The sequence below is a fragment of the Anolis sagrei genome, chromosome 3, assembly GCF_037176765.1.
Source record: "Anolis sagrei isolate rAnoSag1 chromosome 3, rAnoSag1.mat, whole genome shotgun sequence".
NCBI lineage: Eukaryota > Metazoa > Chordata > Lepidosauria > Squamata > Dactyloidae > Anolis > Anolis sagrei.
In genome coordinates, this window is record NC_090023.1 from 154164725 (window position 1) to 154179694 (window position 14970).

Consider the following 14970-nt stretch of genomic DNA (forward strand, 5'->3'; position numbering starts at 1 on the left):
AACAGAACAGTACATGTTTATGGAACAGTGTTGCCATGGTAATTCAACTGTTGCTGGGATTGAGGAATTGAAGTGGGGAAAGGTTGGTGGAAATAAGTTTTACTTGCGCTAGTATTAGTAATTTGAAGAAAAAGAATTACAGTAAATTGAAATAAGTAGACGCTTGAATAAACTAAGCAAGCCTCAGTTCTGGAACTAATTTAGAAATACTGGTAGTTGAAACAGAAAGGGGGAAATTATGTGGCGTAGAACAAACTATCAAAGAATAGGTGAAACCCTTTCATTCCTAGATATAGCCTTTTCTATCAAAGCTCATTTCTCTATTACTAGTAAACTAGTCATGAAAAATTCAAAGGTATGTTGGCATCAGCTGAGGTTTGGTTCCAAGACCACACGGTTACCAAAACTCACAATTCTTAAAATTGCATTATATACAGTGACAAAGTAAAGTGGTGTTCCTTAGTAGCAAAATGTGGATCCTTGACTGTGCAGAATTCAATATTTCAGGGTTTTATCATAACAACTCCATTTATGTTAGTACAGTAGACTCTTGCTTAACTGCTACCCATGGGGATTGGAAGATGCCAGATAAATATAGGTTCTGGTTGCTTGAGAGTTATCAAAAATAGGCCTAACTACTAATACTATACCTCATATTATACTATGCCATAAACTCTGTATTATTTGATATTAATATTGAAATACAGTAATTAAAACCCATTTAAGAAAAGAAAGACAAACTTAATTTGTATTTTTCTGTATTTTAATTTAAAGTATTATCTCTTTGATTTTTGGGCAGTTGCTTGAGAATTTTAGCTGCTTGAGTTCTAGCTAACAGAGTGTCTCCTTGCAGTAATGCATTTTTTATTGTGTTTCAGATGAAGGAATGCCATTCCATTTCAACGAGGACACCACGAGTATCAGAGTGGCACAGCCTCTGGACCGGGAGGAGAGAGAGAAGTATGAGTTGATTGCAAAGTGTACTGTGAGAGAAGGGTCCAAAGAGACTTCTCAGGAAATGGCCTTACTTGTAAATGTGTTTGATGAAGATGATATGCCACCCTTCCTGCCCAATGGAACTAACTCAGCAGATGCTGTGGTGGAGTTCAGCAGGAAAGAGGTAATATTTCATGAGGATGTAATGCACCACTAGACCTTTACAAGAATATGGAGTGCTGTTGTGCATGAATATCTTGTCCACTTTGCACTTTCCACGACACTTATGGAATCGACAGATTCATAGGTTAAAGCCTTCTTCTAAGAGTGTATATATTTTATTTGCTTACTCATTTAAAATGTATTAATTTACTTAAAAACTTTTTGCCAGGTAGGATAGAGTAGCTCATAAATATAAAAGTAATGTTAGTATGCATGGGTGTGAAAGATATTTACCAGATTTCTCACCCATGCTGGGAATGTGTTTTGTGGCAAGCTGAGACTGCAGAAAAATTAGACAGTTTCCATGAGAAGTTTTTTTTAATCCTCCCGTGTAACAACAGATATCAGAAACATTTTTCCCAGAGGGGTTCCTGCAATTTGTTAAAAAGCATCTGTACAAAACTCGCACCCTGGCCCTTTGTAAAGTAAACCATACCATCATATTCCAACCCCATCCCCAATTGGAAATGGTCATCTTACAAATTTAAGTACTTAGAAAATGTGCAAAATCCCATTGCCCCTTGCCTGACAAGAATTTTTTTTAAATGAGGGCTTTTAAACATTCTGCTTTTCTGAAACATAATATACAAGGATATGCCTCCTTGTATATTATGTAATATTCCCTGCCACAGATGTATATCTGGGAATTATCTGACCTGCCAGGTATTGTTGAACTGGAGCGTCCATTGGTGCTAGTTAGCATAGAATGATGGGAGCTATAGTTTGTGTGAAATCCCGTCTTTTAATCTGTCTTTTAATAACATGTTTTTAATCTGCTTTTATATCTGACATATTTGAGAACTGCGATTCCCTTTCCATGGGCACCTGTGCTGCATTCTATGTTGTGTTGGTCATAGACCATAATAAATCATTGATTGGGAGCTATAGTTCAGTTATAAGCAGAAAACCACTAGAAAAAGTAAAATGTCATATACTTTGAAACCATTGGAACTTTTCCCCCCGCAGGATACAAATTGGACATTTTTTAAAAAACGTGAAAATGTGATGTCAACACTCTAAGGCCCTTTCTACACTGCAATATAAAATCTAGGTTATCTGATTTGATCTGGATTATATGGCAATGTAGACATATATAATCCAGTACAAAGATTATAATGTGGATTATCCATTTTGATAATCTGGATTATATGGCAGTGTAGAAGGGGCCTCAGTTAAATATCACTTTACTTATTACTTTAGGAACTTCAATGTATTATGACTATAAAACAGTAGCAACATTTTGTTCGGCACAAAAGATATCATGTTTGGCGTATTCAGTTTTTTCTGTTGTTACAAATGTAGCTGCAGTAAAAACTTACTTAGTTTTGTCAGTTTGTTAAGAACAAGTTGAAACTGACACAAACAGAAGAACGTGAGTAATACAAAGGAAAATATTCTCTACTAGTTCTCCATAGCATCAAACAGGCGTAAGGCATTAATTCTCATAGAAAGAAATTAGAAATTATGTAAGGACTTACAATGATCAGATAATGTAAATTGACTATGTATGTTGTACTGTCACATAGTCCTTTACTTATATATTTCAGTGATAATTTAAAAAAATCTATAATAAATTTTACCATAGCTTTAGAAAACAATGGAAGAAACTGAGATTTTTGTGAAATTTTTCTGTAGGGCATTTCTGGCTTTTTATATTGGGAAGGACTATACAATTTTTCTCTGCTCCCTGCCCTTTGTCTTAGAATCTTAAAGACAATAAAAAATGAAGGAGATGAAGATCGAAAAATGGCAAGTGTAGTTTCCAGTTCATGACCAATAGGTGGAGACAATTGAGACAGGATGATGGCATGGTTACCAGCTGGTTTGAGGAGGCACAAAGGTGCCTTCCTCTCAGCAGAGAAGATGGAGTGTGGAGATAAGGGTTTGGAGTTGCTCATCAACATAAATTGCCTGTGATTGTGTTATATGTAAATAAAGAAATCCATTCAAAAAGATTGAACAGGGCAACTAATTTCACCTGAATGTATTTCTACTTTCAAAAGCAACTCACTAGTGCAAAACTATCTCACTGCAATCGAATGTTTCTTCATATATGTTGCTTATGAATTTGAGTGCAAATGCATGTGCATATTCAGGGGGTTTCTTGGGTATGCAGAAATATATACAATATAATTAAAAAGGGTGATTAAAATCAGCCAGAGACCCCATGAGCTTCTTGGGCCTATGAAACATTAAAAGGACATGGACAATCAAGCCTGCAGAGCAGTGGTTCCCAAGCTGTGGTGCATGGACCACCAGTGGTCCCCAAGAACTAAAATATGATCCACAGCCTCACTGTTACTTCACGGCTACAACGAGAGGAACTGGTCTCTCTAAACCCTCTTATAGTGCCAAGGCAATGGGGACTACTGGATGGCATATGTTCTGTATCAGAAACTAGAGCTGATGTTGTCTATCCAGTGCAATTTTCTGAATCAGCTCCAGAAATAACCAAACAGAATCTAAAGTTGACCAAAAACTAATTTGTAACTCTTTTGGTACTAATGTTGGAGAGTGGTCCCTGGTCAAAGTGGTCCCTGAAAAAAAAAAGGTTGGGAACCACTGTTGTAGACGTTTAAAATGTATCTTTGAGTAAACCATGTCATTGTCTGCAAAGGAAACCTTTGGGTTTATGTTTGCTTTTGTGTTTGTTTATAATATTTAATGTTAAACACCAATCCATATTTTGAGTTCAGAAAAACAGTGATGGTATTTTCAGACTTTTAGACACTTCGTTATTTCAGTTCATAACATTCATTGCTTTAACCTATCATCTGTCTTCACTGGTGCACCCTTGATCTCCATTGCTGCCACAGAATAATATGGTTATACACTTTGGGATCTACATTTATGTATCTTCAAAACTTCATTTCTTTGCAAGGGTGCACAGAATCATGCAGTTATTTTTGATAGAGGGATGTGTGAATCCGTTCATTTTTCTTTCTCACACATTCAAATGTTTCTGATTTCAAGTTCTTTCTGTCAAATTTTGAAGAGAGCAGCAAATCTGGGAACTTGTTAGAGAAAATGAATGGAAAAAATGTCCTCCTTTTATGCTACAAAATGAGTAAAGTATAGCTTTTCTTAGCAACTAGAGAACCATTCTCAAAGCTGAACAGCCTGGTAGGGAAAAGAGGTGTCAACTTCAATTCAGCATAACAAAAGTTGTGCATTACAAATAGTTGATTAAATAAAGATTCAAAGCCAGACATTTAAAGTCTGTGGTTTGAAACCGGGGAGCAGGGTGAGCTCCAGCTTCCCATGCAGGGACATGAAAGAAGCCTCCCACAGGATGGTAAAACATCTGGGCGTGTCCTGGGCAACGTCTTTGCAGACAGCCAATTCTCTCACACCAGAAGCGACTTGTAGTTTCTCAAGTCGCTCCTGACATGAAAAAAAATAGTCAAGCTCCTTAAGTTTCATACCTCACCTTCATTTCTTTTTATTTCATGAAGAAATATGCTAAGTTCTTTTTTAAAATGAGCTAAATAAACTCATCCATCCCTAATTGGAGCTCTCACTAATACCATTTCAGAATTTATATAAAATATCCCGATATATTACAGTGGATGCAATATTTTAAAGGTTGGCAGGCTATTTACCTGGATGCCAGATTTTGCTGAAGACAAACTTCACATGTTTGAGTGTTTGCTGCCACCAGCAGGCCAACATGATCTTTATTCAGTTTCCACATCTGCATCTTCTTTTTAATCTATAGCACTGAAAGTGAAGGATCAATGGATACTATTAAATGAGTTAAATAACTGGCCATCAGCAAGGGTAATCATAACATGAAACAACATATCTGCAGAGGGCACAACCAACAGTCTAGGTCATATAAGAGTCCCTTTCTGAGCAATTTAAAATAAATGGGACCTTCACAGTAACACAACTTGCTGAATTGGATTCAGAGCTTTCATATTTCAGTCCTTTAAATAAGGGATTTAAATGAGGACTGGATATGGCAGCTTTTATTGACCATAGCAAATTTGTTTTAGAAGTGTGAGTGTTATTGTAAAGCAGAACTATTCCCTGGTATTACAGTTCTGATGTAAAACAAGGCATGTGCTCACCATTCCTTTTGTTTCCCAAAGAATTTGTGTGTGAACATATATAAGATGCTGACACCTTTGTTGTACTGTTAAAGTATGTCAGATAGGAGAGTAAGTTTAGGGGAGTCCAGTGTAATCCCTGACCCTGGGTGATTTCCAACCGCTGAGCTGCTGAACTTGCAGACCGAAAGGTTGATGGTTCGAATCTGGGGAGTGGGGGTGAGCTCCTGCTTTTAGCCCCAGCTTCTTCCAACTTAGCAGTTCAAAAACTTGCAAATGTGAGTAGATCAATAGGTACCACCTCAGCGAGAAGGTAACAGCACTTCATGCAGTCATTCCGGCCACATGACCCTGGAGGCATCTATGGACAACACCAGCTCTTTGGCTAAGAAATGGAGATGAGCACCACTACCACCACCCCTCTGCCAGAGTCAGGCACAACTAGATTTAATGTCAAGGGAAAAGCTTTACCTTTACATAAATAAATTCAATGTAATCTTTCTGACCACATTCAAAAAGTTGTATAAAGAGAAAATCTTAAATTAATGTGATTTCCTTTCTAGTCACATATTCATTGACTGTACAGCCAGAGCTTGATAGCATTCCTTCTAATTTCAATTTCAGGGTCCACAGCACTGGAGCTAAAACCAGTCAAATGAGAACATGAATCTGTTGAAGGTGGGGGTAGGATTGTCAGCTTACTTGCGTGAACCCCAATATATGTAGATGTGCAGAACATTTAAAAACAAACTCAGGGGGATGCTTCTCAATAAAAGCATCCCAGTAAAGGCAGAGGATGTCATCATCATCACTATCAAAATCTAAACTTTCTCCCAAAATTGGGGCATAAGGTGATTCACTGGCTTCTTGGAAATATTTCAGTGTTTCAGCTGAAAAAGAAAGCAGTGAAATGGAGGTATTAAGGGGGAATGGTTGAGTCCCTCACGGTTTATCCTAGAAACCTTCTAGAATGGATATGGCTCTCAACAGGAATGCTCCTTCTACATTGAGACAGAAGCAGTAAGACAGCTTCTTACTTGTGTATACTAATGTGGAACATTCACTTCTGCTCTGACATTGAGTACTCCCTGCTACATTTTCCATGTAAGAGAATGCAGTAAAATTTGCCTTTTTGTTTTTGAAAGATACACCTGGCAGGAAGCAGTACCATCAACATTTGGGATAGTTTGTGTTTGTAGCTTTTGGTTTGAAGTGTTGCATCTGCAGTTTTGCCAAAACTAGGTGCTGGTGATAGCCAGTAGAACTTAGGAATTTCTGCCTTTGCTCTGCAGTTGGGAAGGTTCAGTCTTTTCATCAGGGAGGATGAAAATATTTGGCACAGGCAGCATATTTTTGGATTGATATTGTAACTTAGGAAGAACTTCCTAACTGTGTGAGAACTGTTCAACAGTGGAACTCTCTGCCCCGGAGTGTGGTCAAGGCTTCTTCCTTGGAGGCTTTTAAACAGAGGCTGGATGGCCAACTATCGGGGGGTGCTTTGAATGTGATTTTCCTGCTTCTTGGAAGGGGGTTGGACTGGATGGTCCACAAGATCTCTTCCAACTCTTTGATTCTATGATTAGGAACATATCAGTCTTATTATGACATGTTTATTTACCATTAGCACATAGACATTTGTCTTTTCTGGCACAAACATTAAACTGTTTTAAATAGTATGTTTACTGTGAAATCTGGTTGATGAAAGGTAATGAGTACTGTGTGCTCTGGTCTATCAATGACCAGTTCACTATCTGGACACATTTATTACAAAATCGTAACAAAGACTGGACAGTGTTCTGCTAATTCTGGAAAGATCTCTTATCATATTGACATAGCAGAGGGTTTTATTAAAAGTGTTTATTATTGAATCATTTTCAGAAAATGATTTCTGCAGTGTTTCCACAATTGCTATAAAACTATATGTGGAAAATTTGTTTTTTTCCCATTTGTGTGAAATGTGAAGCAAAACAAGCATATAGAGGTTAAAATACTGATTTGCCATGCTAGCTTTTTGTTAATGCTGTTTCAGCTTTTTAATCTGCTTTAACTTGTTTTACTGTGTTTAGTGTTTTTATTATTATTCCTTTCTTCTAATGTTTTAAGTTCTATATTCTTTCAATGTATTCCAAATATACTGTATATACTTGAATATAAGCCTACTTTTTCAACTCCTTTTTTTGGCTGAAAAAGCTCCCCTCGGCTTATACTTGAGTCAAAATTATTTATTATTTTACTCTGTTATTAGTATTATTTTTATTACATTTATTTTATTCTATTTATTATTGTTGTTGTTATTATTACATTTATTATTTTACTTTATTATTGTTATCATTACATTTATTATTTTACTCTATTGCTATTTTATTACATTTATTTTATTCTAAGTATTATTGTTATTACATTTATAATTTTACTTTATTATTGTTATTATTATTACATTTATTATTTTACTCTATTATTATTGGAAGGATACGTAAGCATATTCGCACTGAAAAGGATTAGAATAATAGTTTAATCAAAATTGGTCAGTCTTATTTTAAATTACAGTTTTATGTAAACATTGAAAAACATTTAACATACTCAATTAATGTAATTTTATTGGGTTCTATTTTTATTTTGAAATTGACCAGTAGCGGCTGCATTTCCCACCCTCGGCTTATATTCGAGTCAATAAGTTTTCCCAGTTTTTGAGGTAAAATTAGGTGCCTCGACTTATATTCAGGTCGGCTTATACTTGAGTATATACGATATATTATTTCCAAACCATCCTAAGATCTTACAATATAGGATGGAATATAAACACGGATATTAGCAATTATAAAGTAAATAAGTGTTGACGTAAACAATCCTTTCAGTGTTTCTAACACATTTTATTAAAATCCATACAAGAAAGTGGCAATCACTGTAGCACACCTATGCAATTTGTAACATCTACATAAATTGCACAGTTGATGCAAGTTCTGCAAAAATGTTCTCACAAATGTAAAAATTGTCTTCAGCCAAACAGAAAGCATTTTCTTAAATTTATTAGATGAGGGCATGTGTGTGTATGTGTTGGGAGGGGGGGTTGGGGGGGGCTTTCATGTCTAACTGGAAATGCACAACATGATTCAATTTGTCTCCTAACTCTCTTCTCTTTTAAAGGGCACAGTTCTTGCAGCATTAATGGTGTATGATGCAGACACCACTCCTATTTTCCCTGTAGAAAGTAGCAGAAAGAAGTACACTGGCACCATAAGTTCCTCTGATCCATGGATAAAAGAAACATTTCGGGTGGAGCACAACTTCCATGAGATCTATTTCAGCCCAAATGGCAGCCAAGTGAGGGGAACACGGCATGAATACAGTAAGTTGACATAAAAGGTAAAGGTAGTCCCCTGACATTAAGTCCAGTGATGTCTGACTCTGGGGTGTGGTGCTCATCTCCATTTCTAAGCCGAAGAGCCAGTGTTGTCCGTAGACACCTTCAAGGTCATGTGGCCGGCATGACTGCATGGAGCGCCCTTACCTTCCCGCCGGAGTGGTACCTATTGATCTACTCACATTTGCATGTTTTTGAACTGCTAGGTTGGCAGAAGCTAGGGCTGACAGCGGAAGCTCACACCGCTCCCCGGAATCGAACCTGCGACCTTTCAATCAACAAGCTCAGCAGCTCAGTGCTTTAACCCACTGCACCACCGGGGGCTCCAAGTTGACATACACACTCTTATAACTAAAGGAAAAATTATATGCTGCCTATAACCATTTATTTTAGAATTATTAGGTGGAGTAGTAACATAATTCTCCGATAAAAACAAAACTCAGTAGACATGCAATAGCTGCTGATACTCTGGAAACAATGATGGCCCTAACACAGAAGTAATTTCTTTTCACCAATACAAAACAGTAGAAGATAATACAGTCATACTTTAACTTAAGAGTGTAATTTGTTCTGTGATTGAGCGCTTAACTCAAAATCCTCTTACCTCAAAGAGAATTTTTCTCATTGCAATGCATTGAAATGATATTAATCCATTCTGGGCCCCTGAAAACCCCTCCCCATTTTTATTAGGTGTTTTTAAATAAGAAAATGTACTTTATTAAAAAAATAATATATAAATGCACATTCACATGGAACAATTAAGAAGAATTACCAAGTTGTGCTTTTTGCACTGCTTTCTGTTTGTCTTATAAAAGAGATCTTTGTACCACAGTATGATGGATCAGATGTCATTACGAGGTTCAATTTTTCCCATAGTCCTTTTTTCCATTTTTGTATATCCAAAAGAAATGAAAAAGAATTTTATTAGTGTCAAAATCGTGATGAGCTTTGTTGTGAAATGAAGTGTCTTTTCTATTAAATGCCTCCACATTTGTGAAGTTTATATGGTTGTTTTAGAGTAATGAGATACACACAAAATGACAACAGTTAAAAATGCAAGTATCAAAACCTTCTATAGTTGAGAATTTTAAACAAACATGCTTTTAGTCAGTTGGAGAAAGTGCATGTTCTGTAAAATAAATGAATATGCACATTAAGTAAATGCATAAATATGTGAACACATTTCAGTGCCTGTATCCTGATGTGAATTAAAGATGGGATAAGAATGTAGCTGGAATTCAGAGAACTGGAACAAAACTGAGAGCTTTTAACATCCCTATTGGCCAGACATTTTCCCCCTTTCCTCTTCTTTTTTTTTGTCCACTGGATGTCTCCCTTTGCCAGTTCTCCGCTTTCCCAAGGGAATCTTGCTTCAGTGCCTTGTTTATTATGAACTGATTTGTGATTTCTGTTTTCTTTTTTCTTTTAACAGAACTAGTATTAGACAAGAACATTTCAGTTACTGAAAGCCGCTCCCTCCAGCTGGATGTTATTGTGAATGACACGGAATATCAGGGGGCTAACAAATCCTTAATGCTTCACTTCAATGTCACAATTCTTCCAATCAGCATCCAGTTTTCAAATGTGACTTATCAGTTCACAGTAAACAGAAATGCTGCCAACTTTTCACAAGTAAGGATGTCTTACTCCTTTGTTCCTGTTTTTTGAAATTAGATTTTTAGAACTAAGGCCGCATATAATCCAGTTTGAATTGCATTGTAATGGTCAGTGTAAGGATGGATCTACACTGCCATATAATCCCGATTATCAAAGCAAAGCAATTAATCCACAACTACCAAGCTTGCAAATTTTGTTTTGTGTCTGTTTTGTTCTGTTAGAAATGTAATTGCCCCTGACACAATAAATAAATAAATCCACATTATCTGCTTTGAATTGTATTATTTGAGTACACTGCCATCTAATCCAGTTCAAAGCAGATAATATGGATTTTATATGGCAGCGTAGATGGGGCCTCATATAATGCAGATTGAACTGCATTGAACTGAATTATATGAGTCCACACTGCCATATAATCCAGTTCCATGCAGTTAATTTGCATTCTGAAAGTGGATTAAATGGTAGTGTAGATAGGAATAGCCTGCGGAAATGTGTATATGATAACTTGGGTTTTAATGGCATTTGAAGACAGTAGAAATCCTGTCACAAGTTTAGTTTGTATTTTAGAGAGGCATATTAAACTATTGTTAGTTGATTTCTGTGGCCACTTCTACGCTGTCGTATAATCCAGATTATCAACACAGATAATCCATATTATCTGCTTTGGACTGCATTATATGAGTTTACACTGTCATATAACCTAGTTCAAAGCAGATAATCTGGATTTTATATGGCAGTGTAGAAGGGGCCTATGAGTCTGTATGCTTGGCATACTCTACATGCATTAATACTCATAGTTGTGGAAGTATGCCTGCTCTTGAGGTACAGGTTACGTATCTATTATTTGAAATACTTGGGACAAAAGTGTCTTGGATTTCAGACTTTTTACTTTATTCATGTTAACATACCTACATTTGCATATATCTACATAATGAGGTATCTTGGAGATGGGACTGATGTCTAAACATGAAATTAATTTATGTTTCATGCACACCTTATACACAGAGTTTGAAGGTTAATTTATACACACCATTTTAATAGTTCATGAAGCTACATTTGTGTGCATTAAAGCATCAGAAAACAAAGGTATCACTATCTCAGCTATTTGGGATTTAAAAATTCAGGATAAGGAATGCTCAACCTATAATGTGCTGTTCATATGGCCATCAACAAACATCTCTTTAGTGATTTTTCATTATATACATGGAATATTTATGAAACTGCTTATGTTTACAGTTTGATTTGTTGCAAAATTGAGTTTTTACATTTTAAATTAGCCTATGAAAAGCTGTATATTTCCTCCAATAATTGAAATTTGGTTCATCTGATCATTTGGAGGGAAGGTAGATGGCCTTTTGTGGAAGTGCCTTCAGTTTGACTATTGTCTTCAAGCCCTAGTTCCTGGATGGTTCACTCTCATGCTCCCATTCCATCTGGGAATGGACACTCTACTAAGTCTTTCAGAATTGTTACTTAATCTCTACATATCCTTTTGGTTTCACTACACTCCAGCAAGAAGGAATAAAGTGTAATATAACTAAAACCGCTTCTGTACTCCCATATAAAATCCAAATTATCTGCTTTGAACTTGATTATCGAGACTCCTATATTCCAGTTGGATAATCTGGATTATATGACAGTGTACAAGAGGCCTGAGAGAATGCTACAGTGGCAAAAGAGACAAGCTTACTCCTCAGCCACATAAAACTGATACTTCCATGGTGGATGCCTGAATTGGATTTGAAGTATTCCCTATATTTTCCTTGATTTCAATCTGTCTTTAAAATCTGTTCAAGCATTCTGATCCCTATAGATTGAAGCATTAGGCATCATTTTGAATAATTAGACAGTACAGGGAGCAGTACCTGATGGGAACTAATGTGAGGACTCATCAGCTTATGCCCTAAAGAAAATGTGATAGTGTGAGGAAGCAATTAACCTTTGGGCTGATGCCATTTCTCTGTTTGACAGCCAAGTGAATGAAAGCAGCGGCTAAATGAATGAATGAAGTATATCCCAGAAGCAGCTTGTCCCACCTTTGAAATAAGATTCAACTCCTTAATGACTCCAGAAACCAAAACCTCTTCATGTTTTCTCAGATTAAATAATAATAAATATTGCAAGTTGATCATCTGTTATCTGGAATTTCAAAATACCCCCAAAGTCCTGAGGAGAAGCATAATCCAGAACTTATAAAATCATTTTGAGAATTATACAGGTTGAGTATCCTTTACAGGGAATTCCAAAATTCAAAATTGTCCAAATGGGTGGTTGAGATAGTGGCACCTTTGTTTTCTGATCTTTTCCTGCTTCTTGGCAGGGGGTTGGACTGGATGGCCCATGAGGTTTCTTCCAGCTCTATGATTTTATGTGTAAGATTGTAGGATCTATATAGCAATATTAAATAACCACTCACAAGTCATTTTTGCTTTGAAGTTGATATATTGCTTGTATCTCTGAAGCAAAGAAAGACACTACTGACTTTTTCCCACCACCACTTCCTTTTATACACCTTTCCTGCCCATCTCCCCCCTCTTCTCAGTTCACAAGTTCCAATACAAAGTTTCCAGTGCCCTCTGCTGGCTTCAAAATGTCACACAGAGAGAATTGATTCAGCCAGGATGATTCAGTCAGGATGTCACGGAGGGAATTTGTGGTGTCTTTATGCCATCAAAAATTGACTCCTGATATTATGTTTCTATGATTCTAATGTATACAAACATTGTTTCATGCACAGAATTATTAAAATATTGTATAAAATGACTTCAAGATCTGTATATAAACATATATAAATTGTGTGATTAGACTTCAATCTTATCTCCAAGATATCCTGTTATGTACATATATCCAAATACAGATATTCCAACATATTAAAACAATCTGAAATACAAAGCACTTCTGGTCTCAAGCTTTCCAGTTAAGGAATATTCAACCTATATTAATGAGGGAACATTAACTGTGTTAATGACTGTGACTGCCTCAGTGGTATTTTGTGTTGCAATAAGAAACACATATTTAAAAAGTGGGATATTATTTATAATGGCTTTTTTATTGTTTGGCTGTGCAACAAAATATCTTATAACACTTGAAACAGTCCAGCAGTTTGTGTAAGGATTTGAACAGCCCTAGATATTTGGTTACTTTTATTGTTTAATGTTTTTGCAAAGAGACAGATGCATGTGGTCATTTTACTCTATCCTTGCATTTTATTGTTGTTACTGACATGTTTATTGGATTATTCTTCTTTTCTTTTCTTTTTGAGCCTAGATAGGAAAACTTTGCATTGACAACTGTATGAGATTTTATGGTGTCAACATCACGTACAGCTTACAAACGCCTAATATCAGCTGTTATGCTATGGAAATCACTCAAGGCCATGAGGATAAGTTTGGAAGCCTCTATGTCAATGATTCTTCTGTGTTACGGAGACCCGAGTGCAAAGAAATACAATATCCTGTGCTAGCTAAAGAGGAGAGGAGCAAGAAGGAAGCTCACACCTTTCTGACAGTTGTGCTTGATGGATCACGTAAGTTATTGCTGGACTATTATCTTTCTATTGCAGCCTTTGCTGCCAGTGTCCCCCAAATTTGTTATATTCCAACTCTACTCATAGCCAGTAACTTTGCTGCCTAGGGATTTGGTGAGATGTAGCTTATCACATCAGGAGAGCACTGGCTTGGTAAGGCATGTTTTAGTTATAGATGCTCTAAATTCTTCAAAACGGAACAGGAGAACCGTTGGCCCTCCAGATATTTTTGAACTACAATTCCCATGATGTTTACTAGATGGTAATGCCTCTATTGCTTTTTCTGTGGATGATATTGCCAACCTTCTTCTTCTGTTTGTAGTTATACATAATGATGATGACTGTCCAGACTCATGTGCGGTGAGCAAGACCCGATCGGAATGTGAAGAGTGTGGTGGTGTTGGAGTGCTAATGGGAAAATGCCAGTGGAGACAGGGAAGTGGGAAAGGTATGACCAGATATTCAGCAAGTGAATGAGAATCTAAATTAATATTGGCTCTGATTTGTGGCAAAGATAGAATCAAAGAATGTGGATAGTTCTGGTAATTTTGACTTCCTCCTAATATTCAGAAGAGGAGCAAGTAGGCCACATAGTTCTCTGTTATTCCCAAATCAAAAAAGTGATGCAGTTATTCATGATTCTGTCCCCTATGAAGGGCTTTTACTAGACTTTACTCTGTGGCCATGTCCTTTGTGTTGTTCGTGGGCTGAAAATTAAAGATTTTCCAAAATCAGATATTGTGTAACCTGTTGGAAGTAGTTCTCTACTGGTATCCTACCTATATGAAATATTGTATAGGACATTGTATATCTGGACACTGGCCAGAGTATCACAATTTATATTGTTCCTCTTGTTCATTGATCCTGTTATACAATGGTCACAAGATCTCTTAAGTAGCATAATATCATGACAGCCCCTGGCTGAATAACATGTTGCAAAACTGCTCAGTTCTGTTTCTCACAGCCAACTTATGAAGTCATACATCCTTCCTGAATTCCAGCCATAATTTATGGATGAATCCATCTTAACGTTAACCAGACACATATTTATAACCATTGCAAGTAGTCACAAAGGTGGCTTGGTTAAATTCAGTTCCCATTCTGATTAGAAGAATATCTACCAAAAAAAGTAAAGTTCCCAAACTCTGCATAATACTTAGCATTAGAATAAGCTAAATCAATAATGGGGTCATTGTCACAGACACTTGACATGATATAGGTTGTGAAGGTCAAAAACAGAAAGTAATAATAATAAT

At 36.4% G+C, this 14970-nt stretch overlaps 1 protein-coding gene across 1 annotated transcript in view; it reads left to right on the plus strand.

Moving 5' to 3' along the window:
• Positions 1-14970, plus strand: part of RET (ret proto-oncogene) — a 117289-nt gene that overhangs the window by 55463 nt on the left and 46856 nt on the right. The window contains exons 4-8 of the mRNA XM_060769053.2: positions 879-1120; positions 8355-8556; positions 10004-10203; positions 13456-13714; positions 14037-14162. Of these exons, the coding sequence (XP_060625036.2) occupies positions 879-1120; positions 8355-8556; positions 10004-10203; positions 13456-13714; positions 14037-14162 (1029 nt within the window). The remainder of the gene's footprint in view (positions 1-878; positions 1121-8354; positions 8557-10003; positions 10204-13455; positions 13715-14036; positions 14163-14970) is intronic.